The 26530-nt window shown below is 43.9% G+C and overlaps 1 protein-coding gene across 1 annotated transcript in view; it reads left to right on the top strand.

Moving 5' to 3' along the window:
* CNTNAP4 (contactin associated protein family member 4) overlaps positions 1 to 26530 on the top strand; it is a 333732-nt gene that overhangs the window by 194995 nt on the left and 112207 nt on the right. The window contains exons 6-10 of the mRNA XM_084829657.1: positions 1515 to 1718; positions 1854 to 2038; positions 5017 to 5160; positions 11432 to 11693; positions 24454 to 24603. Of these exons, the coding sequence (XP_084685783.1) occupies positions 1515 to 1718; positions 1854 to 2038; positions 5017 to 5160; positions 11432 to 11693; positions 24454 to 24603 (945 nt within the window). The remainder of the gene's footprint in view (positions 1 to 1514; positions 1719 to 1853; positions 2039 to 5016; positions 5161 to 11431; positions 11694 to 24453; positions 24604 to 26530) is intronic.

The raw sequence follows: 26530 nt of genomic DNA on the forward strand, positions 1-26530 counted from the left end.
TAGAAAACACAAGCCTTAGTTACAAGGAGACTAATGTTCAGAAATGTATGTGTTCCTGTTAATATGGAAGGTTACTGTTCAGTGTTAGAGAATAGTAGAGGGTTAGGAATACTATAGGGATTAGGAATAACTATCAGTGCTAATGAATTCATTAATTGATTTTTATTTATCTGCTGCCCTGTGTCAAGGATAGATGACAACATATTTAAAATAGATTGAATGTGTAATTTGTTAGCCACTTGATGCCCTAGATTTAATGGTCTAATTTTCCTAGTGAAATGCACTAATTTTTTTTAAAAAAGTGATGGATGTACAGAAGGTTCCAGTGTCCTCCTTGCAACTGTCCTTTCCAAAGTAAAACTTTTATAATGCAGTTTTAAACATATTACTCAGAAGTACGTCCCACTGAGTTCAGTGGGGCTTACTCCCAGATAAGTGGATATAGGATTGCAGCCTTATTCATTTTATAGAACAGGACAGAGAACTGGAAAAAAAGCAGCAGGCTAGCCTCAAAAGAAGGGCCCTCTGCAAAGCTTAATATAGTGTGGTTCTACTGATATTAATTGTTGTTTTAAAATACTGTGGATAACACAAAATGGCACCTTTTCAAACAGTTCAGGCACAATCCGCTACAGATCATGGATTCATCTCAATGGGCTTGCATAGGATAATTTCTCAGATAATTTCTACATTACATTGTGCCCCGAAATGTAGCGCAATATTTTTGTCAAATTAAGTAATGTTAGATAGCACCTTTCCGTTGACTTGGAAAAAGACACTCAATGAGTTCAAAAATGACTTCATATATTATTGGTTGTCTGCTACATCTTCATTTATTCCATAAATGTATCTTTCAAGAACTATTATCTCCTTTGCCTTCTTTACTTATGCAGTGTGAATACTCTGTGTGCTTGACTTGAGTGTTATCTCTTCCCTTATGTATTTCTAAGTCAGGTAGTAACAGATTGTGACAGATATTATTTTATGTTATTCATCTAAAATCTTTTCCTTTTGGTAAAGTGAATATATATCACCGTGAAAGGGACTAAATAATATGTCATGAGACATTAAGTACATTTTTAAAGGGTGAAATGCTCATACCTCCTGTGACAATGCAGACATTTCATATATGTGAAATGTACATTTGCACTTGCTGGGTAGGACTTCTCTTTTGTGTTTCAAAACCACAACAAATATTCTTATAATATAAAGTGCTTTTTACAATTTAATGTTGAATATGACCAAGACCAAGCCTTTGAACTTTCCATTTAATTATACTTTCCCCTCCTGCTGTAGCCACTGAAATCTCTTCCTCCCCACCCAATCCCCTGCAATTTCTGTTCCATCCCCCCCATAGGAATCTTCAGGAAGCCACCTTTGACTGGTTCCATAATGATTATAGAATGGGATGGGAAAATTCTTCACATTCTCCTGTTGACTATCACACAAGGAAAATGTACTTTTCTCTTCTCAGCAATGTGTTGTAAGAGAGCCCTTACTTATGTTCTTTCTAGGGTCTGAAGTGGCAGATTTTGATGGGAAGAGTTTCCTGCTCTACAGATTTAACCCTAAATCCACGACGGCACTGAAAGACATCATTTCTCTGAAGTTTAAAACTATCCAAAGAGATGGGATTCTGCTATACAGAGAAGGACAGAATGGGGATCGCATCACATTGGCATTAGCTAATGGAAAGCTTTCCTTACTCATCAACATAGGTACCAAGTGCACAATCATACTGCACATCTTCTCTGTAATCTGCCTTTTAAAGACCAAGTCTAAACTGACCATATGTTCACTGTCTACATTGTTTATTGCAACAGACCTAACAGTTTGTTTTTCTCCTCTTGAAGGTGATGCTAAAATATATTCTGCTGATACCCAGATTAATATCACTCTGGGTAGCCTTTTGGATGATCAGCATTGGCATTCAGTCCTCATTGAACATTTCAATAATCAAGTGAACTTTACAGTTGATAAACACACTCACCATTTTCATGCAAAGGGAGAATTCAATTATTTGGACCTTGATTATGAGGTGTGAAAATTATCTTTCATTTATTAGATTTATTATCTTTGTTATGTAAATGCAATTATGCAATTAAAGGAGACCATGAGCTTTAGGGGAGTGTTTTAACATTCCGACTTTTGTTGAAGCTTGTACATTTTCCTCTGGATGTTTAGTAATACATGACCTAGAAGTATGCGAGCCCTTGACTTTTCTGCTTTGATATAAATCAGCCAAATATTCCTTCTGTAATTGTAATGTTTACAGTCTTTCAAGGGGCATACCAATTCTTGTGTGACACAGCAGTGCCATTCAGGAATCAGGGTGTGGAAGAAGAGCAGGTTCAGCAATAGCATGCAATGTAGCTTTGCACTGGTGTTGATGTAGGGTCAGGGATGCTGGTTTACATCCTGCAGATTAGTGCTGTATACACTTATATTCCTCAGTGGAACTGGAGGCAATGAAGCTTAATTCGTCAGTCAACACATCCACATCCTTTTTCCCCATGTGCTGGTATTCTACCAGCAATGGTGCTAACTGCAGCAGGCAGGGGAAGGGTCAGATGAAAAGACTGGGGAAGGAACAGGCAGGAGATGCTGTGCTGTCTTATCTCCAAAGCATCAAAGAATTTAAAGATGCAATGTATATACCCAAGTTGGCATCTCTAGATCAAGGGTGGGCAACTTTGGTTGGTCTGGGGGCCAATCCTTCCCCTGACTGGATCCACCCCTGCCTCTGCTGCCATGCCACAAGAATTTAGCAGCACAGCAGCTGCGAAGCAATCAGTGGTTTGCCACCAAAATTCAGCAGTTTATCTCTGAATTTCAGCACTGCAAACTACATTTGGCTCTTTTCAGCTTCCATTGTGTCGTGCTGCAGAAATGCAGGGGAAACTGCTGAATTTTGGTGGCAAACTACCAATTACTGCTGTTGCACCGAGTGGTATAGTGGAGGCAGGGCTCACAGGGATGCATGCAGCCCCAGCACGTTTTCATTAGCAGGGACTCTGATGTCATCTGCCACCCCCCTCAGAATTCCCTGTTCCCTCTGAGCTTAGCTGTGATCCTCACTAACTGTGGGGAGAATGAATTTCCCAAGCAACAATATGTTGTTCCATGTTGGAATGAAAAGTATTTGGGATGGCTTGGTCTGGAATGGGCAACTAAGACCAATGCACTTTACCAAAGACCTGCTCCTGGTGGAGATGAAAAACTCCTAGAACTGGTTTGGTGATACGGATTGACACAGCTGCCTGAAAGTTTTGGATTGCCCTTGGAGACTGTCACAGTGAGTTCCTACATTTCCAGATTTACCACTACACCACTGTGTGTGTGTGCGCGCGCATGTAGTTCAATCCAGCTGGGTGTGTGGATATTTCTGTTGGAGGGGGAGGGGGGAGAAGGCTAGTCTAATGAAGCTTCTTCTAATGAAGAAGCTTAGGGAAGGCTAATGGGTAACGTTGGGGCTCTAAGGGAGTGTGCAAGGGGGCTGTTTAAATGAGAAGGGATCTATCCATGAGGGCTGAGTTGAGAGGGTGAAGCTTCCATCGAGTATCATATTTTGAAAACCTAAAATGTGTTTGAGTGAGTGAGTGAGTGAGTGAAAAATATTTTAATACCCCTGCATTTTTTCTCAGACATCCAGTTGAAATACCATTGTCCATTGCCTCACTCTCAGCTGCACTGTTTTTGGATCCTAGTTGAAGGCTGTATATCTTACAAGGTTGTACAATCTTAGAAGGGTCGTGGCTGTGAGGGGGCGTGGCTGTGTTTGTCACAAAGGGGCCCTGCACTTCTGGATTTGCCACTACACTACTGGTTGCACCACCAAATGTCATGGCATAGTGGTGGGGGGCAGTGGGGGTTGCACCAAAGACCAGGGGGGGCTCATGCAGCCCACAGCCCATGTGTTGTCCACTCCTGCTCTAGACCAAGGTGAGGTTGTGCCCTAGTGCTTGTGGAAGAGGGCAAGTTGTCTATAGCACTAGTATGCTAAGACGCTTATCCTGAATCCTATCACCCTTTGGGTTGTTTCTAATGGCTTGTATCCAATGTTGGTCTAACAAAAGTACAGTTCATTTTAATGGGTCTTCTCTAAGTAGAATAACATTGGTTTCAACTCTGTTTGGAATGACTCAGAGTCATACCTGAATTAAACACATTTATGTGCACATGGGAGCTTTGGTGTACAAACAGAATTTGTTCACCTGTGAGAGAGTACTTCAAAAAATTGGGCAGCTACCTTTGTGCACCCAAAAGTGCTTGGTCTGTTAAAGTATACAGGAGAGTATGTTACTGCAAGTACTCTGTGCGCACAGCCTGGTGCATACAGCACAGTGAACAGGGTGTCAGTGAGTCAAGTCAATGTGTAGCTTAATCAAAATAAGGAATAACAATAAATATATTTCTGAAAGGTGTACATAAGTTGTTCCATCAGTTTGAAAACTTCAGGTAAGCAGTTGCAATAGTCACATGAAAGATGTAATATGGAAAATGGACAAAGATTGAGAAAATTTTCAATAATATAGAATTACATTATTTATCTTTTTCTAAGTCTGTCATCATGTGCACACTTACCTAAGAGTAAGACCTACTTAACATAGTGGGTCTTACTTCTAAGTAAATATTCACAGGACTGCACTATTCTGTTATTTCAAGTCTAACATCCGAAGTAATGCATTTTGTGCATAATGCATAAGTAGTGCATTTTCCTTTCTTGAGTTGATTGAATGAAAGTACCACTATCAGAAAAGAAAGGCTCAATTGTTTAAATGATTTTCTTTGACTTCTTATTTACTGTGCTCTTCCTGTGGTCTTCATTTTAACCTGCATTTTAAGTTAATGCATTTGCCAATTGAAAAGAGATTTTTAAAAATAGGTTGATTTTAAATTGACCAATATGGGACTGCTGCTGTGTTATTCCATTGTTCACATTTTTATCATCCATGTTGCAAGCAGATTGTCAGAAAATTATTTAATACTGTTATTGATTTTTCTTCTCTTTCTAAGCTCAGCTTTGGAGGGATTCCAGTGCCTGGAAAATCAGGGATATCACCATGGAGAAACTTTCATGGATGTTTTGAAAATCTTTATTACAATGGTGTGAACATTATTGATTTGGCCAAGAGACATAAACCTCAAATCAACATTAAGGTAAGACTATTTATATATTTCTTACCTTTCTATATAAAGGGGGGGAGGCACCTTCCCTTGCCATCTTATTTATAAAAATGTTCAAATCACAGCCTGCAACCCACAACTCAGTCAGTGGCTGTATTTAATGGTTTCAGCCATAAGATAAGTTAATGGAAGGCATTCATGGAAGGAAAGTTTCCCGTTGCAGCGTCTTCCCCTTGCAGCCACCTGCACCCCTGAAAAAGACTTCCTGAACCGTGTGATATGTGGCATGGAAGGCTGCTGGGTGAAGGAGGGGACAAAATGTTGGCTCTGTAAACTTCCATAAGTGAACATCTTAGGATCCAGCCAGTTCCTCTTCTCCCAGCAGCCTCCTTTCATCCTACATAGCAGAGAGGCAGTGGGGTGGGTGGGGTGGGGTGCAGATATCTGCAGTGGGGAGGGAATGAGAAACTTCCCTTCATGAACTTCCTCCCTTCCTTCCAGCTCTGTTCCATTGCTGTGAATGGGATGAAACTGGCTTAAATGGAAGCACTCCCATTTAATTGGTTAGTGGATGAAACCATAATTCACCTAGCAGACGCTGGCATTATTGACTCTTTGTATGAAGAAATGGTAAGAGGAAGTGGAGGTGCAGGAGGGAGCAGAGCAAATGGAGGAGCTTACTTAGTTCCTGCCCCATCCCAAGTTACAAGTAACTGATACCAGGTTAAAATGGATAGTACTTCTTGGAATGAGACCTAAAGTTTAACCCTTATTTCTCCATAGCCCATGTGTCTTTTGGCCACCCTGCACTGCTCATGGTTACATGGGTCGAGGAGAACTTAGGGAGGGAAGATTGCTTTTTAAAGCTGGCTCAGGCACATGTAAATTACATCTCCCACTTCTGTTGGAGTTTCGCAAGTTCTGACAGGCCAGCCAGCTGTTTCCATTAATCAGAAAACCAAGACTTGTGTATGAAGAATTTCATGGCAATTTAGGTAATAAATCTAAGTACACTCCATTAAGGGTGCAGCCCTATGCATGCTTAGACATAAAAAAGGCCTACACTTCCCGGCATGCCCCAGCCAGCATGGCTGCCTAGAAGGATGCTGGGAGATGTAGGGCTTTTTTTCTGTCTAAATGTGCATAGGATTGTGCCTTTTGGTGCAGTTTCACAGCGGGCTTAAACTAGACAAAGTGCCATTCCCAAAATTAGCAATGGCACAAACAGCAGTAAATAACAGTCACCGGGGGAGGGGGGCTGAGCCTGGCAGGAAAGGTAAGAGGCTTTTACCCTTTGCCCTTCAATTGGGTATCCCTCACCTGCTGGGTGCTTTGGAAAGAAAACTCCCATTTGTACCAATGGAAGATTTTCCTCCAATGAAGACAGCAGGTGCAAGTAGTCCAATCTGTATTGGGACTGCAGCAGGGAGCAAAGGATTAAATCCCTCCTGCCTTCAGTCCCAGTGTGAATTTGGTCAGCTGCACCTGCTATTTGCTTTTAAAAAGCCATTCATGCGATTGTTAATTGCACGAATGGCATCTCATCTAGTTTGGCCCTTAGTGTGTAGGTTTTACATGCAGGGTGACATGGGGGTGAGTCTGGGGCTCGTGCACTTTCCCTCACGGTGCATAGAACTTGCAGCATAGATAGCCAGGAGCTAGGCATGCAAATCTGTACATGACATGAGTAGGCCCCGCTTATGTGATTCATCCATTTGCCTGAGGCTCACTCATGCAACTTATCCCATGTAAAATCTAGCCTCTAGGGCCATATGTGAGCTGGAGTCAATTTTTTTTAACAATACAGCTCATTCATATATATCTGATATAAACTGTGTGAGTCTGAATACTCAAAAACTGCATAATGACACGAAGATCAGAATTACTTCATCAGTATTTGTAGGAAGATAATTTTGCTAACGTTTTACCTTCATTATTACATATATGTGAAATAGTTGCTAGGCACCTGTCCAAAAGATGTTAAGGGGGAAATTCACAGAGGGCATATCATTTGGGTTTTCAAAAGATGTATTAGCCTTCTGATTGCCTTTTACCATGGGTCAGTTCATTTTACTGTTATTCTAGCTATGTTTTCATTTATGAAAGAAAGTTTTAATATTTTGCTGGTAATAAAATGGTATATACCATTGTCACAAAGTACAATTTGAAGGCCATGTTCATGAGTTCAATATTATACTGAATTACTTGTAAGAAAACAGAGGTAGAAAGATCTGATAGATATTGATATATATCAGTGTATAATATGATATAAATTCTGTCTGTGAGATTAGTGCTTTATAGATATAATTACTGCTACTACTGCAAAAGTACTTTTAATCATTTTTTTATTGTGAGTTTCAACAAAACAAAACCATACCAAAGCAAAAAATTGAAAATATAACAACATACTCTAAAGTCCTCAGTTTCAAATATTACAATGTTCTAGGGAGAAAAAAAGGGGAAAAAAGAATAGGTTACACATAAACTTCAGTAAAAGCAGACCAGATATCCAAATGTAAGTCCATTTGCAAGTGACACATATATACCACTCTTTCAAATGTTGCTAGTGTTGTTAAGTCTTCAATTAAATCCACTGCATTATAGGCAGTGAGCTTTTATCCTTCCAGTATTGTAGTATGAGCTTTATAGCTTTATACTACTGTACTACCGTATAGTAGCATATTGTTGCTGCTGCTAACAAAGTGTCATCAGTGTACATGGTGCTTTACAGGGTAATCTTGCCCCCCCCCCCATTTTAAAAAAAAAATAGACAGGAGACTACCCCAAGGACCTTTCAACATAAAAAAGACAATGAGGAGAATGACAGAGGGTGGAAGAATGGAAGAGAGATGGACTGAGAGAGAAAGATGTGGACAAACATAGTTACAAGTACTTAAAGCTTGACTGCAGTTGGGAACGAGGAATAAGGGATTCGCTGGAATTTGTATGATGTATATGTGCCCTGAAAAAGTTAATGTGCATCATACACCAAAGTAAATATTCTTGAAATGTGAGGAAAATTTACCTATATTTGAACACCCTCATCTGGAACCTGCATCTTAACTTCTGTGTGAGCAGACCTCCACATTCATTTCATTGTCTTGGTTCCCATGCACAGGTTAATTGGGTTGGGGCTCGGTGGTGCTGGCATTTTTTAGAATGAACAGAGCTGCTAGCTATTTTTTTTTCTCGTTCATAAAGTCTTGACCAGATTGGAATCCAATTTCATAAAGAAGTGATGAATTGATGTTCCTGTTGTTGTTTACTATATCTCAGACATCTGAGCTTGATTTTCCAAATTTCCACCTGCTCTGAATTGGCAGCATTTGCTGCAACTTATGTATGGTTAAATAGCATGCATACCAGCTAGTGCTGTGCCACAACTTGCCCTCCAATTTCCTGAAAGATTTCTTCCCTAACAAAAGAGGCATCCACTTGTCTGCCTCATTCTCTGGGTGATTCAGAATCCCTTTTGAATGACCTTTGGTGGCGTTTTTTAGCACAGCCTATTGTTGTGACATGGCCGAGGGTGCTGCATCTTCTTTCTTTCGATTACACATCTCTCCAATACTCTGCAGCCTCCCTGGCTGCCCACATTTCCTCATCTGAAAGACCCTTGTGGGAGGAATTACCACATGAAATCTTTCCCCCTGGGCTTTAATTGAAATATGGGGAGCTGGGGGAGCTGCACACTGCCGGAGAGATGGTTTTATGATGAAAGATAAGATGCTCACATACATGCCCATGTGCACACCCTCGGCTATCTTGAAATTAAAGTATGTGCAAGAGCCCTGTACCCTTCCTGTGAGATATCTGTCCTGTGAGAATTTTACCATATTTTTCTTCTCCTTTGAAAATTAGTTGAAAACCATTTTCCCTTTCAAATTGAATGAAAATGGTAAAAAAAAAAATCAGAAAACAATTTCAGCATGGTATTAATTCCAACTACAAAAAAGCGCTTCAGTTTGTTTTTTTATCTGATTGGCGTTTTCATAGTTTTAGACTTTATCCAACTTCTATTTATTTATGTTTAAATAAGCAAAGTTCTTCATTAATAATACAATCTTAGAATAACAGTTTACTGACCATTCATTTCATCAGTCAAATGTCAATTTCCTGTAGGTTCAACAGCCCAGCTTTTTATTCACTTCTATCTCTGATAGTAGTTATTCAGTCATTTAGACTGAATGGTGGTGGCTATGGCGGCTGCCATTTGTGTTCCCTTTTTTTTTTTTTTTGGCCGTGATAGCCTACATAAATATTTGCGTAGGCTATTACAGCAAAAGAGACAGGTGCAAATGGCGTAGTGGCCGCCATTTGCGTTCCCTTTTTTTTTTGGCCGTAATAGGCTACGTAAATATTTACATAGCCTATCACGGCAAATTACAGGGACGCAAATGGCGGTGGCTACGGCAGCTGCCATTTGCGTCTCTGCAGGCTGCCCAGCAGCAAGATGTCCAGCTGCGGGCAGCCCTGGCCGGTGGCTCTGCAGAATCTCCGTGGAGCGGAGCCGGCCAGAGAAAATTTTGGGTGGAGGGACGGAGTGCCTCCCCGCCACCGCGAATGTCACCCTTCGGAAAGGTAAGTGACTTTCGTACTTCCCTAAAAAAATGCCAATCTGCTGCCAAATTTTGGTGGCAAAGCCATCATTTTTTCTCTTTGCACTTGCAAGCACTGATGACGTTGTGCTAGCATTAGCTTATGCTTGTGCAACATCATTAGCAATAGTGCTGCACCACCACTGGACACCACCCATTCTCTCGTCTCTCCACATCTGGGCCAGCGGCTGCTGTATCTGCTTTTCTTATAGAGAGAGTTTCCTTGACATTCGGTTGAACAACAGCATCTTACAAGATTTTGAGAATGATGCATGAACACCATCAAGAGGAAGCCATTTTCAGAGGCCTCCACATAGCCATAACATTTGAACCATAGCCACCACCATTTGCGTTCCCTTTTTTTTGCCGTGATAGGCTACGTAAATACTTGTGCAGCCTATCATGGCTTCCACAGGGACGCAAATGGCATCCCTGCGTTAGCCGTGATAGGCTACGTAAGTATTTATGTAGCCTATCATGGCTATAGTGATGAAGCAAATGGTGGCCATGGACACGGCCACCGTTCGCAAGTCAGCGTGAACGGCAGCAGATAGGTGTCCTGTTTCGCGTGCCTTTCGCGGGGTGGGGGGGCAGGAGGGCTTCATTCTGCCACAGATTTCGGGGGGCCAAATGCACTGGCATTCGGCCTCACCAAGATCCGTGGCAGAATTCTCTGACATCCCTACAGTTTTTCCTTTTGCACTAGCAAATGCTAATGATGTTGCACTAGCCTTAATACACACTAGTGCAATATCACTGGTGCTAGGACTGCAACACCATTGGATACAATCCAGTCTCTGCACGATTTGTGTTAGTAGCTTTTTTAAAGGTACAGTTAGCCCATGATAGAGCCTCATGTGTCATAGAGTGGTAGGCGGCAGTATTGCAACTGAAATTCTCCCCACAACCTGAGTTCGATCCCAGTGGAAGCCAGGTCTCGGGTAGCTGGCTCAGGTCGATTCAGCCCTCCATCCTTCCGAGGTCGGTAAAATGAGTACCCAGCTTGCTGGGGGAAAGGTAGTCATGACTGGGGAAGGCAACAGCAAACCACCCTGCTATAGTCTGCCATGAAAACGCCAGCGGAAGCGGCGCCCCTCTAGGGGTCTGTAATGACCCAGTGCTTGCACAGGAGGAACCTTTCCTCCTTTTCCTAGCCCATGATGATTAGCTAAATGGCTGCCTCCTCAAGGCACTTAGATTGGGGCCTCCAGCTTGTTTAATCCAGACCTAGATTTACTCTGATTTTGCCTGGGAAACCACTGGCCACTATAGCTAGGGCAGATGATTAGACTGAGCCAACTTGTAATGTTGTTATTCTTTATTCCGTCTCTATCTCAGGCTAGATCTACACTACTGCTTTATAGTGGCGTTGCAGTGCACTGATAACTGTTGAGGCACATTGCACATTTGATATACTGATTTGTAGTGTTATTTCTTGCTTTTTATTCCATATTATCCAAAATACTGTAATAAATGTAATTGTGTGTCCTCCGAGGTATAAATGTGCAAGAGGGATATACTGTTAACAAGATGGCATTGTAATGATATGACACAAGGTGTAGACCTGGTCTTGGATTGAAGCAACCATACTATATGTAAATGTTATCCATAATTCCAGATCTAATTATTTATAGATGTAAGCTAATATGAGTAAACTTTCTGTCTCTGCATGTGCCTAAAGTTCTGCTTATTTCATTTATTTCCAGGGCAATATATCTTTCTCCTGTTCAGAGCCCCCAATTATTCCTGTCACCTTTTTGAACCCCAACAGCTATCTAGCATTACCTGGTACATCAGGGCAAGATGAAGTCTCCATCAGTTTTCAGTTTCGTACCTGGAACAATGAAGGGCTCTTGCTAGCAAGTAAACTATACCAAACTTCAGGGGGGCTCCTTATGTATCTGAGCGATGGGAAAGTTAAGTTGAGCTTCTATAAACCAGGAAAGGCACAGAGTGACATCACTGCAGGTAACCGAAAACAGAAAAAAATAATAATTGTGGTGCAAAACCTTTGATTAAAGTTTGCCATAAGGTTTATGAAACCATTTTATGTTTTGTTTGTTTTATTTTTGTCATAATGTTTAAATAACACCGAAGTAGTCCAATAGATTTGACTTCAGTATGTGTTGTTGTTGTTTATATATCATCATAGCCTCATATAAATCACACTTACTTTAAAGGCTACCTTGAATTCTTTCCAGGACATTTGGATAAAGGAAATTATATTGTACAGTGCACACTGTTGTAGTGTTCACTGTACTATATGAAATACTTATTATAGCCTCCTTGTGAACTTCCCAAGCTGTTCTGGTTGTCTGCTGCTGGAGACGGAATGCTTGACTTAAGAATATGGGTCCTATATTCAGACATTCAGATCGCACATTCAATGAAAATGTGTAGTGCTCTGCCCTTCCCTTTACACACATTTATTAATGTCTGAATAGAGCACCACAGAGACAGCTGTACACATGGATGTCACTATCTATGTGATTGGTAAGGACTGGTGACAGAGTTCCCAATTATGTAGACAGAGCCCTTTGCACATGTAAGTGCAGGCTTTACATTCAGAATGCTCCTAGGGACAGGGGTTAGCATCCATTGAAACTGTTCATTGATGTGATCTGGATGCCTGAATGGGACTCATGTAGTCATAAGAACATAAGAAGAGCTCAGCTGGATCAGACCAAAGGCCTAGTGAGTGAACATTCTGTTCCCACAGAGGCCAGCCAGATGCCTCTGGGAAGCTCACAGGCAGGATGATGAGCACAATAGCCCCACCCACTCCTCTTCCGCAGCAGTGTGTCATGGTCCCAGGTGTCCTGTCACCACCAGAGTCATCCTCAGAGGAGGAGCCAGAACTGTCAGGGCCAGCTGGCCCCTCAGGAGACCCAGGCACTAGCCAAGACAGTCCAGGACCCTCAGGGGTGATGCCCTTGAATCTGCCTCCTAGAGAGGTGGAGGGTTCAGCTTCTGAGGCAGAGGAAGATGCTAAGCTGCCATCTGGCCCCCGAGAATGCCAGCACCTTAAGGTCCATGATAGGATGGTGGCCAGGTGAAGGAGTTGCCGGGCGCCTACTGAAGAGGACTACTCATGACTCAGGCCCTCCTCATGAGGAGGACATCTGACAAGCCTCTAACAGGAAGCAGCTGAGCACTGCATGGGGTTCTAGCAGCTTTAGCTATATCAGCTCTCACTGGTAGTTAGCTGCTGGAAACGGCACCTCTGTTAGTTCCAGTGTCTGCTACCTTGTCTCCTGTACCTTGCCTTGTGGTGGGTGCTCTGGGCTACTGACCCTTGACCTTGCTTCTGAACTCAGCAATGTACCTGACTGATTTACTGTGTTTGACCTCTTGCCTGTTACCATGACCACTCCTGCTGTTGCTTGATCCTTGTTGTCTGACTGCCTGCCTTGTCTGATTGCCTGCCTGCGTTCTGACTTTTGCCTGGATCTTGACTACTCTTGTCTTAGCCTAAACCTCCTTCGACTGAAATCTGTGTGCTTGACCATTTGCTTGCCAAATTGACTGTTCTATTGCATTGCTCCCTGTATTTGCTTGCAAAGAGCCAAGATTCAGACTAGAGCAGGACACAGTGGTATTGAGTGGCATACCTGTTACTGGAGGTAATACTGGAATCCAGCATTTTGTCTCCAAGAGTGGATGACCAGAAGGGACTGGAACACAGGAACATAAAAAGCACCCTTATACTGAGCCAGACCATTGGTCCTTCTAGCCCACTATTACTGACAATGACTGGCAGCAGTTCTCCAGGGTTTCAGGCAGGATCTTTTCCACTCCTACCTGGAGATGCCAGGATTTGAAGCTGGGACCTTCTGCATGCAAATTATGTGTTCTACTACTGAGCCAGAGTTCCTGAATATCTGAATAGAGCTCTGGACTTTGGTCTTATTCAGCAAGGCCAACACAGGACATTTAGGGAGCAATCCTATGGCCACTAGTCAGCGGCTAGACGACCATAGGATATGTGGTTTTCCGGGAACCAACCTCAGAGCCTGTGCTCCAAGGTCGGTTCCTGGAGAACTGACCTTTCTTCCTTCTGCACTGCCTCACAGGCAGTACGGAAAGGCCCCATGCTCTGCACTCACAAGAGGAGCATGGAGTGGCCAAAAGAGGGCATTCCAGGGGGTGTTCTTATGTATCGGCCTCCTCCCCCGCTCTGCCTTCCCACAGCTAGACAGCCGAAATTGGCTGTCTAGCTGCAAATGCAAGGCAGGAGAAGCATGGAGGGAACAATCCCCTCTGTGCTTCTCCTGCCCTGCATTGTATAAGTGGTCACCTCTGAGTTTGGAGGTGGCTGCCTATCTCCATAGGATTGCACCCTTAATGTTAGAACTGTCAATGAGGTTAGCGGTCATGCACAAAGCATTTTTTAAGGCCAGAAGTCACCAATGCAAGCATCCTAAGCTCAGCTCTAATGCCTTGTATTAAATTTTTGTTTAGATCTAGTGTTTTCATAGAATGCATAAATAAAACATCTGTGCCCTGCATGATAAAAGTCCTGGTTTCAGTAAGTCCCCACATGTCAACTATTACTTACAAGTCTCCATAATGAATGGTAACAGAAATATAGAATCTGAAATAATTGACTGGTTGCCAGCAGCTACAGAATATCATGCTGATGATTTACATAAAGCGTCCATCCTAGAATGGAGGCTTTGACACTGATTTTAGTAGCAGCAGGATCAGCTACAGTGTATGCTAACCAACCCAAATAAATAATGCAGAGAGTGTGCCAATTTATGACTAACAGGCTTCCCTGGGCTCACCATCTGAAAATGTTAATTCCATGGTAAGAGTGTCACTGATGTGCAGTTTACTGTGATGTATCTGACTTCCTCCGGAGCCATTTAAATCACAGCACAATTACATGCATGTTAATGACACAATCTTAGTTCAGTGCCTCTTTTAACAGGCTCCTGGAATGTGCTGTCATTTCTAACTGGCTTCCTGACATGTTTTTTTCTGTCAAACGACTAAACTACAAACACAAATCAAAATCTGTAAAATATTCTCCAGCAACTCGAAACTCCTTACAAGGAAAATCAAAGTGCTGCTTAAAGCAGAATTTATGTTATCGTATAATGCGACTAAGGCAGAAATCCTGTGTGGTTGCAAATGTAGGTTTAGATTTGCTTATGCAACTGCAGAATGTTAAATCTTTCAATAAGACTTCTGCTTTCCTCAGCAGAAAGTTATCTAGCAAAACCATACTGTGATTTTCCCCATGTATGTTTGAAGTGTTTATTGTACCTACATTCATGGGAGCGAATCAAGTCTGCAACTGGAGATTGAGTAATTAAATTATGGATGGTTGGACAAGTTTGTTCCCCTACAGGCAAAGACTTATGACCTGGCTTTCACACATACAATATGTGATAATTAAATTAGAGCATATTACCTTGAGCACAGCTCTGAGATTTCATTACTAAAGATTCATAAAGATTTCTTTGTCCACATTAAAACAGAGAAAAATGGCATGTATTAATTCATGCATGATTAACTTATAACAAAGCAAGACTTACTGTTGCAGAAGGGTTTTTTATATAATTTCCCCTATGCAACCCATTTTTATTTATTTATTTTGCCAGTTGGTCATCAAATGATTAGAAAGGTGGAGGTTTGCAAGGAAAAAATTAGACAAGTATAATTTTATGCTAAATGATATCTCTGGAAATATAAGAAGGCCAAAAGTTGGAGTTGTTGTTATCTAGATTCTTCATTAAGCTCTAAAGTCTCACTAAAATGAGGAGGGTGGGAACTTGAAAGAGGGCTTTTGAGGAACTCCCTCCCAGGAGAGGTGTATTTAGAACATACTATGACTACTTTTAAATTTAAGTTAAAGACATTTTTATTTACAGAAGCATTTGGCTCCTGACTTGCTGGTTTGGGTGTTTTTAGGTTAGAATATTATTATTGTATTTTAATTGTTTCAGTGTGATAGTATGATTTTATAGTTGCTTTATTGGTATTTGTTTTATTAATTTATTAATTCCTGTTGAAGAGGCCAGAGCATCAGACAGTATAGCCTAATCATTAAAGTGTAGGGATGTACGAAAGTCACTTACCTGGTCTCGCAGCTTGCTTCGCGGTGGGGGGGAGGCGCTTCGCTTCTCCCCCCGAAGTTCAGGCCGGGGGGAGGAGGCTTCCCGCCTCGCCCGGCTGAAATTCAGGCCGGGGAGAAGCGCCCCGTCTCCCCGGCCGCGAACTTCAACAGAAAAGTAAAAAAAAAAAAACACCCCGTGATAGGCTACGTGATGATTTATGTAGCCTATCACGGCTAGATCTGCAAAGTCAGCTGTGATAGGCTATGTAAATCATCACGTAGCCCATCACGGGTGACTTAAAAAAAAAAAAAGCGCGTACGCAAATGGCGGCCCCCATAGGGAGCATTGCCCTTATTTTCGCTGCTGTCTACGTAATCTTTACGTAGACTACAATGACCAAAAAAGGAACGCGAATGGCGGCTCCCTATGGGGGCCACCATTAGCCGTACGCACTTTTTTTTTTTTTAAGTCACCCGTGATAGGCTACGTGACGATTTACATAGCCTATCACGGCTGACTTTGCAAATTTAGCCGTGATAGGCTACGTTAATCGTCACGTAGCCTATCATGGGGGCGTTTTTTTTTTTTTACTTTTCTTGGAATGGCGGTAGCGGCAGCCGGTCAAAAGACCGGCTGCCGCCCCCGCCCCTGCCCCTGTCGAAGCCCTGCCAAACCGCCACTGCGACCCGCCACCGGGAGCGACATTCAGGAAAGGTAAGTCCCATCCGGGGGGGCCGGGGGGGTTCAGAGAATTTCTCCCCGAAACTACTTCGGGGGGCCGAATACGTTGGCACTCAGCCCCCCGAAGTTTCGGCGAGAAATTCTCTGACACCTCTATTAAAGTGTCATAGTTGAAACAGGAGAACTGAATTGTATCCTGTTGAATTAGACCAAAGGGCAATCTACACTGTTGATTTAATGTGGAGGGGGAGCAGTTTGGGATCACTTGCGACATATGACGTTGTCGCCAGTCTGCAGTAACCCCACAGATTCCCTCTGGAAAAGGTGCATTTTCACAGAGTACTCCTAGTAGGGATGCTGGAGAAATTCAAGACAGACTAAAATGAGCTCAGGTTTCTAAGAATCTGACCAGCAGAATCTGCTGTGGAGTGACCCCCTCAGCTGGCGTGCAGTCCGTGGAATTTTGGATGTTTTTTTTTACTTTCCTGACGTTTACGCATATAAATTCATAGAAAAATACGTACGTTTCTGCTGAGGAAACATTGACTGGAATGGGGGACAATACGCTAAATGTTACTTACTAAAGTAAATTATGTAAATACGTACGTAAATACTTACATAATTATTTACATATTTTTCCACATGAGGAAAAAAAATTGCATTTGTCTGTGATGGCGGAACAAAAGGCACCTGACAATCTGTGAAACACAGAGCAGATTTTATATCATCTGTACATCCCTAATTTTCTTCCTTAATGCGGCTCTCGTGCGGTTCAGCTCTTGTGTGCCTCATTCCTCCGGATTAAATCTGGCATGATGGGCCTGTCCAGGGGTGTGTCTTTCATCTGGCTGTGACCGTGGTGAAGGGGTGGGTCCATCTCTGTTTTCCCCCATTGTTGTGCTTTTCTACCATTTCGTGGTAGCCTGCACAGATACAGGTCAGGTTTCTGTAATTTGATGCTCACTATGATTCATTCTTCTTTCCTTCTCCACCCCTGCCCCCCAAAGAAATCATCTGGTTCTAGCTGCTAATTTTCTAAAATCACTAAATCTCTATGTCTCTGAATCACTATACCTCCAAAATCCCAAAAGCATTAAATTGCAAAATCGCTAATTCACTATAACACTAAATTGCTATACCACTAAGTCACCATACAGCTAAATCTCTATAGTTCAAAACTGCTATACTGCTAATGCACCAAAGCAGCAGCTGTGACTTTCTTCTGCTTTAGTGCTTTGGCGATATACCATGGCTCCGTCTGTGCAATATTGCTGCATGGGTCCATCTCGTAATGGGGGCATGGGAGCCTCATTTCTGTGGCAGACTGGCAGACTGTGGAGCCTGGAAAGCACACTTGGTGGGATGTAGGGAAACTTCCAGAGAAAAGGCTCTGCTCTGATATCCATTGCAATACATTTTCTTTCCCTAAGCAGGGGAAAGAGGGGGGCAGGGACCAAGTCTCTCATACATGGTTGATGATGTCCATTTCTAGTGGCAGGACTCTGCCCAACCCACCCTAAAGTAAGGTGGATTAGAGTGCAGTGTGAATTGTGAAAGTGGTTGGCTTTGGAGGGATATAGTCCCCTTTTTTCCACCTAGTGTGTTGCTGACAGATGAAAGCTGATTTCAGTAAAAAGCAGAGAAAAGCTGAAAGCAGTTCTCAATATGTTTCTATGAAGATGGCTCCCATTCAAAGAAACTCAAGTGGATTTATTAATGACATTGTTATTGGCAATCATGGACCTATAACTGGCACCACTCATCTGTCTCTGTATATATCAATAAAGTTAATATATATTATTGTTATAAAATCAATATAGTACTCTTGATATTCTGTAATTTATTTTATATATGTATTGGCATTTTTGATCTGTTTAAATATTATATTATTAATTCTGATTGGGGATATCAGCCAATTTAACTATCACTACCTTCACATAGACATAACAAACACATGTGATTATTTCAGTGCTTGTCTGTTTCACTGATGGACATGTGTATTTGAATGTAATTTAATGGTGCTCTCTGGTTTATCTGGGATGTTGTTTCAATCAGCATTTTCAGGGCGCAATCCTATGGCTGCTAGTCAGCGGCTAGATGGCTACAGGACAGGTCGGTTCCTGGGAACTGACATCGGAGCCCATGCTCCAAGGACAGTTCCCTGAGAACCAACCTCCACCCCTCCCGCACTGCCTTGTAGGCAGCACAGAACGGCCCCGTGCTCCACGCTTGGAAGAAGAGCATGGAGCAGCAAAAATGGGGCATTCCTGGGGTGGGGGTTCAGTGCAGGGAAGACAGAAATGACAGTATGACACATCCTGTGTATCATCCAGCTGCCACTTCTCATGCTCCAAGGTCCCACGGCTAGACAGCAGAAATCGGCTGTCTAGCCATAAATGCAGGGCGGCTGAAGCGCAGAGGGGATGATCCCCTCCGCGCTACTCCTGCTCTGCATTGGATAGGCGGTCACCTCCAAGTTCGGAGGTGGCCACCTATCCCCATAGGTTTGCAACCTTGTCTTCTATATGCATAGCACATTCCTATACATATTTCCTCAGAAGTAAATCCTAATGTGTTCAATGGGGCTTATTCTCAGATAATTGTGCCTAGGATTGTGCTCTTCATTTTTCAAAAGAAGATTATTAAACTATTACATAAAATACCCTATTTATTGATAGTTAACATTTTTCCACCTGTATACAAACATATTTATATAATTATTTTTACTTTAAAAAATTCTATGCATATTTGACTTTTCTGTTTGCCAATTTATGGTGCTCTAATTTATTGTTATTCTAATTATCTTTTGCTATTATTTAAAGGGAAAACAAATATATAAATTTGATATTACAGTGGCACTCCCTGGCAATATAGGAGAGGCTAGGGTAGAAGAAGTCACCATAAACTATGTCTTTAAAACTGGCATCAAGAAGCTTAGGGATGATCCTCTTTGCATTTTCGTACATAAATATAGATACTATAGTAATGTAACTCTTGTAACGTAATTTAACTTTAATGTAATGGAGCAATTTTCTTATATTAAAATATGGCTATTATCCAATTAATCTCCTTCAGCCACAGCAGCACACACAATGGCTTGTCCTCTTGGAGCTATGGGTCCATCCTATATTCGGCAAGTGAAGCAGGACCATCTCATTTCACCTGCTAATCATGAAAACATCTTCCATAGGCACAGACTTATTCTGGGCCTGTGCATATAGTACTTGATCTTTAGCCACTAAATGGACCTTGAGATATCATCCTAGGGATGGCGGAGAATTTCTCCCCGAATCTTCGGGATGCCGAGCGCCAAGGCATTCAGCCCCCCGAAAGTGTTGGGGAAATTCTCCACTGGCCCCCCGCCCCCCCCCCGGGATGGGACTTACTGTGGCCGAATGTCCCTCTCGGTGGCGGGTCCCAGCGGCGGTTCAGCAGCGGTTCGGTGGGGGCAGGGGTGGCGGCCGGTCTCCCGACCGGCTGCCGCCACCGCCATTGCAAAAAAAACAAGTGTGGTAAAAAACAACCACACACACCCGTGATAGGCTACGTAATGATTTACGTAGCCTTTCACGGCTAGATTTCCAAAAGTCAGCCGTGACAGGCTATGTAAATCGTCATGTAGCCTATCACGGCTGACTTTGGGGGGGGGAAAAAGGTGCGTACGCAAATGGCGGCGGCCCATGGGCGCCGCCATTTGCGTTCCTTATTTTGGGACGTCTAGTCTACGTAAACATTTACATAGACTACGGCGAAAATAAGGGAACGCTATTTGCGTTGCCCTTATTTTCGCCGTAGTCTACGTAAATCTTTATGTAGACTAGACGTGCCAAAATAAGGAACGCAAATGGCGGTCCCCATGGGAGCTGCCATTTGCGTACGCGCCTTTTTTTTTTCAAAGTCACCCGTGATAGGCTACGTGATGATTTACATAGCCTATCATGGCTGACTTTGGAAATCTAGCTGTGATAGGCTACGTAAATCGTTACGTAGCCTATCACGGGTGTGTGTGTGTGTTTTACTTTTTTTTTCGTGGCTGGGTAGACGGGGCGCTTCTACCTGGCCTGAATTTCGCTGGCGAGGGATGGGGCGCCTCCCCCCTGGCCTGAATTTCGGCCGGGCGACGAGGGGCGCCTCCCCCCCCTCGCCTGAACTTCGGGGGGAGAACCGAAGCGCCTCCCCCCCACCGCAAAGCAAGCTTCGAGGACAGGTAAGGGACTTTCGCCCATCCCTAATCATCACACTGTACAGCTGTTGGTGTCCCCAACCCAACTATTTCCCAAACAATGAAGCAAAAGATTCATTGCATGAAATTGTATTTCATAGTCAAGGGCCAACTGCTGCACTGGGTCTGGGCTCAAAATTGTGCTTTGTACCACTATCTCATTGCTATGTGTGGTTTGCAAAGGCATCCATAGAATGGGTTGGTAATTGTTCTGTTATTGTTTTTGTTGTTGATATATACAGAGCAGCATCACTTTACCAAGTACAAGAGCTGAGGTCCCTAAATGTCCTGAAGTGAGCAATCTAAAATGTTATTTTATTCCGTGCCCCCACTTTCCCCTGTTCTTGTTATTTTGTATTCTCTTATACACATCACTTCTTTTCATCTTTTTGATGAAAGCATTATTTGCTCAGACAATTCTGTAAGTCATTTAAATGTTGTACATTTAAGGTTGCCTTGTTTGCTTGTGAATGTTTGTTGTGTTTTGTTTGATCCTTGTGAAACACTTTGATATACAGTATATGCCATTCAACATACCCACTAACCAAAATCAAAGGAAAATGGCTAATAGACTGTGCTTGTAGGATATGACTTTCACACTGGATAACTTCAGTGATACGTGTTGGTCTAAATCCAACATTATGTGAGCAACAGGTGTTTCCGCGCATGCAACAGGAGTTTCCTTTCCCTTCTTCAGCCCCCCCAAACTGGGGGGGGGGTGTGCACAGGAGCTACAAGAGGCAAGGGGAGTTCAATCTGCCAGCACTCTCAATTCATTCAACCAGTGGAAAGTTACCTTCAGATACAACTCTATGTATACTTGAGGGCCACATCAAGCATACCTGTCTAAACCCAGTTTATCTGTAATGGAGCAATTTTCTTATATTAAAATATGACTATGGTCCAATTAATCTCTTTCAGCCACAGCAGCACACACAGTGACTTGTCCTGTTGGATAACACAGGACCAACAGAGCAGGCCCGGGGTCAGGAGTCAGCATGGGTGGTCAGGTTCCAAGGACCCAGACATTCAGAAGGACCCCTCCCTGGCCTTGCTGCAGCTACCACCATCCTCATCCTCCCCCTCCCCACTGGCCCTGCTGACAAAAGGAAGCACCATGCCCAAGGCTGCAGGGCCCATGTAGGGATGTACGAAAGTCACTTACCTGTTTGCGGATTATGCTGATGCTGGGGGGGAGGTGCTCCGTCCCCCCCCCGAATCCTGACCAGCCAGCTCCACTCCACAGGGATTCTGCAGAGCCGCTGGCCGGCTCCGCCAGTGGCTGGACATCCAGCCGCTGGCTACCAGGGACGCAAATGATGGTGGGTGTAGCTGCCGCCGTTTGCGTCCCTGCAGTCAGCCGTGATAGGATATGTAAATGTTTACGTAGTCGCTACACTATTTGCGTTCCCCTTATTTTCACTGTAGTCTACGTAAATGTTTACGTAGACTAAGACATGCCAAAATAAGGAATGCAAATGGCGGCGCCCGTGGGCGCAGCCATTTGTGTACGCGCATTTTTGTTTTTCTAATCAGCCGTGATAGGCTACGTAAACATTTACGTAGCATATCACGGTGTTTTTTAAAATTTAGCCATGATAGGCTACGTAAATCTAGGGATGGGGGAGAATTTCTCCCCAAAACTTCGGGGGGCCGAGTGCCAACGCATTCGGCCCCCCGAAATTGGCGGTGAAATTCTCTGCCACTATTTTCACTTACCTCTTGAGTGGCAGCAATCTGAACCAACCAAGTGCTGCCTTTGAGGGAAAGACACAGCCAATGAGAGCATGGGGAAGTCTTTAAGTCACTCCTGTGCCCTCATTGGTTGAGTCTCCTCCAAGGCAGCATTTGATTGGTTCAGATTGCTGCCACTCACAAGGTACATAAATTTTTACAATATATATTTTTGAAACGTGCAGGTGGGGGCCTGAAGGCTCAGCTGTCCAGCTGCCACAGTGCTTTTTCAGTAGAGCTGGAGCTAGAAGGAGGGAGGAGGACAGGCTGTCAGGGTGGGGGCTTTAGCAAGTGAATGGGTGACTTTGACTGGCAGGTGGGCAAGGCCTTTAGTGAGTGGGGTGCAGGTGGGTGGGGGCTGTGGTGGTGAGGAGTGTGGCAGAAGGCCCATCAGCTCTGTGCTGATGGCACAGTGGAATCTGGTGCCTGACCTCCAACAGAGAATTTCAATAGAAGTTAATGGTCTCTTTCTATGACATCCTACACAGGCATCCTACTGTTCAGTAGTCTACTGTGTCACTGGTGATAAGCTGATGTCCTATTCAATCAGGATGGTTCTTTGATAAGGAGGCACAAGAGAAATTGCATTAACACACTCATTTTACTAGGCAAGTTGACACATTGGGCTCCAGACATTAATTCAGTACCATGTCTGGTGAATTGTTTCACACCATTATCCATTGTACTATGGTTTGCTATCTTGGTTAGTCCTCTGATACTCAAACCATTTTATGCACACATGCACATTTGAATATACTTTTCACAGGGGCTTCCACTAGGGATGTACGAAAGTCACTTACCTTTTTGCAGAATTGATTCGCAGTGGGGGGGTAGGCACTCTGTCCCTCCCCCTGGAATCCTCAGCGGCGGGGGAGGCGATCCAGTCCTCCCCCCCGGAATCCTGCCCAGTCGGCTCCACTCTGCGGCGGCTCCGCAGAGCAGCCGGCCAGGACCGTCCACACCTGGACTTCTGGCTGCGGATGGGCTGCTGCAGACGCAAATGGCGGCCGCCGTAGCAGCCGCCATTTGCGTCCAGCCAGGCTGCCATGATAGGCTATGTAAGTATTTACGTAGCCTATCACGGCTGGGGGGAAAAAAAAAACAGCATACACAAATGGCGTCAGCTACAGCAGCCACCATTTGCATTCCCTATGTTTCGCTGTTTTAGCCTATGTAAATATTTATGTAGGCTATTACGGTGAAAAAAAAGGGGAATGCAAATAGCGTACTGGGCACCATTTGCGTTCCTTTTTTTTCGCCGTAATAGCGTACGTAAATATTTACGTAGGCTAAAGTGGTGAAAAAAAGGAACGCAAATAGAGCCCACTACGCTATTTGCATTCCCCTTTTTTTTCGCCGTAATAGCCTACATAAATATTTACGTAGGCTAAAGCGGCGAAAAATAGGGAACGCAAATGGCAGCCGCCGTAGCCACCGCCTTTTGCGTACGCTGTTTTTTCTTTGCGTGGCTTGCCGTGATAGGCTATGTAAATACCTATGTAGCCTATCACGGCAAAGACCAGGATGCAAATGGCGGCTGCGGCAGCTGCAGCTGCCGCTGCCACTGGAGCTGCCGCCGTCCGGAACATCCACCCCATGTAAGCTTCGTCCTGGGGGGAATCCGTGGGGGGGGCGGGGGGCAGGCCTTTCCGCCACGGATTTCAGGGGGCCGAATGCCAGTGCATTTGGCCTCACTGAAATCCGTGGTGGAATTCTCCACCATCCCTAGCTTCCACAGGAGCACACTGTAAATTGCATCCACTCTTAGAAGTATCTCCTAAAGATAATAGGTAACATTGCATTTATATCCCAATCCCTCATCTCCTGCTTTGCTATTCAAGAAAAGGGGAAGAGCAAAGAAAGAACAAAAGAAAGGACTGAGAAAAGCAGAATTAAATGCCATCTAATTCCTCTCATTTTCTCAGTACTGATACAAATTATGAAATGTGTATCATACTGTGATTTTACACTAATCCATGTCACTGTGATGTTGCTTGATTTTTTTCTTTTTTCTTTTTTTTTCTAGGTGCCGGATTACATAATGGACAGTGGCATTCCATTTCTTTGTCAGCTAAAAAGAATCGTGCCAGCTTAGTTGTAGATAATGATGCACGCTCTTCCTCTCATGCATCACTACCTATACAGATTTTTTCAGGAGACACTTATTACTTTGGAGGTGAGATTCATTTTTGTTTCTAGCCCAGGCTTTCTGCTTGTGGTCTAAAGTATGAAACTGCATTCATGATGTTTGGTTTCAGAAGTTTGGTATGAGCATCATGATGAGTGACATTCCTTAAATAAATTCACTTCAACTTCATTTCCAGTGTGAGCCACTAGTATTTTCTGAAATTCTGGGCTTAACAGTTTACTGATTACATCCAAGTATGAATGCTGAGCAGTTTAAACATCACAGATTTACCATAAACTACCTTAGGAGTATGGGTATGACTTAAATTGAAGCTTTTGCTGTGCACTTGATCTACGGATACACTTTCCAACGTCCTTCTTGGTTGTGTGTGCATGGGTGTGAAGGAACTGAACTGTCCTCTATTTTTGCATTCTGATTGTTTTTAGGAAATGATGGCATTAAAGTTTGTGTGTATATATGGGTGTGTGTTTGTTCAGTTTCAGACAAAAGTTTAATATTTTAGAGTAGGGGTATATGGATCCCCTACCTTTCCGGTCCGGGGGGTCCACGGGGGGGCGGGAGGAGATCCATCCCTCCCCCCCCAAAATCTGTCCAGGCTGGCTCCGCTCCACAGGGATCCTGCGGAACTGGCTGCCGGGTCTGCATCACTGGTAATATGGCTGGCCGCCACTGCTGTGCCATCTCGCTTTGCTGGGCTAACTCCGGACTACGGATTTATGAAACACTTACCTGGTTTCGTCCAAGGACATCCGCAGTGGGGGAGGAGGTGCTCCGTCACTCCCCCCGAAATCCTCCCCAGCTAGCTCTGCTCCACAGCAACTCCGCGGAGCTGCTGGTCGGGGCCTCCCACAGCCGGACATCCAGCCGCTGCTGGGTGGAAGCAAATGTAGGTACCGTGTACGTGTGTACCGTGTACGCAAATGTACCGTGTACGCAAATGGCGGCTACGGCCGCCGCCATTTGCGTTCCTTCTTTTTACCGTCTTAATCTATGTAAATATTTACATAGACTATGAAAGCGAAAATAAAGGGGAACGCAAATAGCGTAGTGGGTGCTATTTGCGTCCCCTTTTGATTCACCGTTTTAGCCTATGTAAAGATACGGCCTAAATGGGGAAGCGAATGGCACCAGGTAAGTGCTCTGTTTCGCATGCCTTTCGCGGGGTGGTGGGGCGGGGGGCTTCGTTCCACCATGGATTTCGGGGGGCCGAATGCACTGGCATTCACCCTCACTGAGATCTGTGGCGGAATTCTCTGACATCCCCACTATTCATGGCCATAGCTATTACTGGACAAATGTGTCATAGTGACTCAGTGACACTGAATACCCTTTTGTAGGTGTGCTATTATTTTAACTTCTTCCTAGGGATATCAGAGAATTCTGCCATGGATAGGGATGTCAGAGAATTCTGCCACAGATCTCGGTGAGGCCAAATGCCAGTGCATTGGGCCCCCTGAAATCCATGGAGGAACGAATAGGGTTGGCGGAGAATTTCTCCCCGAAACTTCGGGGGGCCGAGCGCCAACGTGTTCGGCCCCCCAAAGAAGTTTCGGGGAGAAAATCTCTGCACCCCCCCGCCCCCCGCACCCCCCCCCAGGACGGGACTTACCTTTCCCGAATGTCCCTCCCGGCGGCAGGTCCCGGCGGCGGTTTGTCGGGTCTTTGTCAGGGGCGGGGGTGGCAGCCGATCTTTTGACCGGCTGCCGCCGCCGCCATTCCAATAAAAGTAAAAAAAAAACAAAAAAAAACGCCCCCGTGATAGGCTACGTGACGATTAACGTAGCCTATCACGGCTAGATTTGAAAAGTAAAGATTTACGTAGACTACAGCGACCAAATAAGGAACGCGAATGGCGGCTCCCTATGGGGGGCTCCATTTGCGTACACGCTTTTTTTTTTTTTAAAGTCACCCATGATAGGCTACGTGATGATTTACATAGCCTATCACGGCTGAC

Source organism: Heloderma suspectum, chromosome 2 (assembly GCF_057233095.1).
Source record: "Heloderma suspectum isolate Gila_16-S chromosome 2, 16-S_ref, whole genome shotgun sequence".
NCBI lineage: Eukaryota > Metazoa > Chordata > Lepidosauria > Squamata > Helodermatidae > Heloderma > Heloderma suspectum.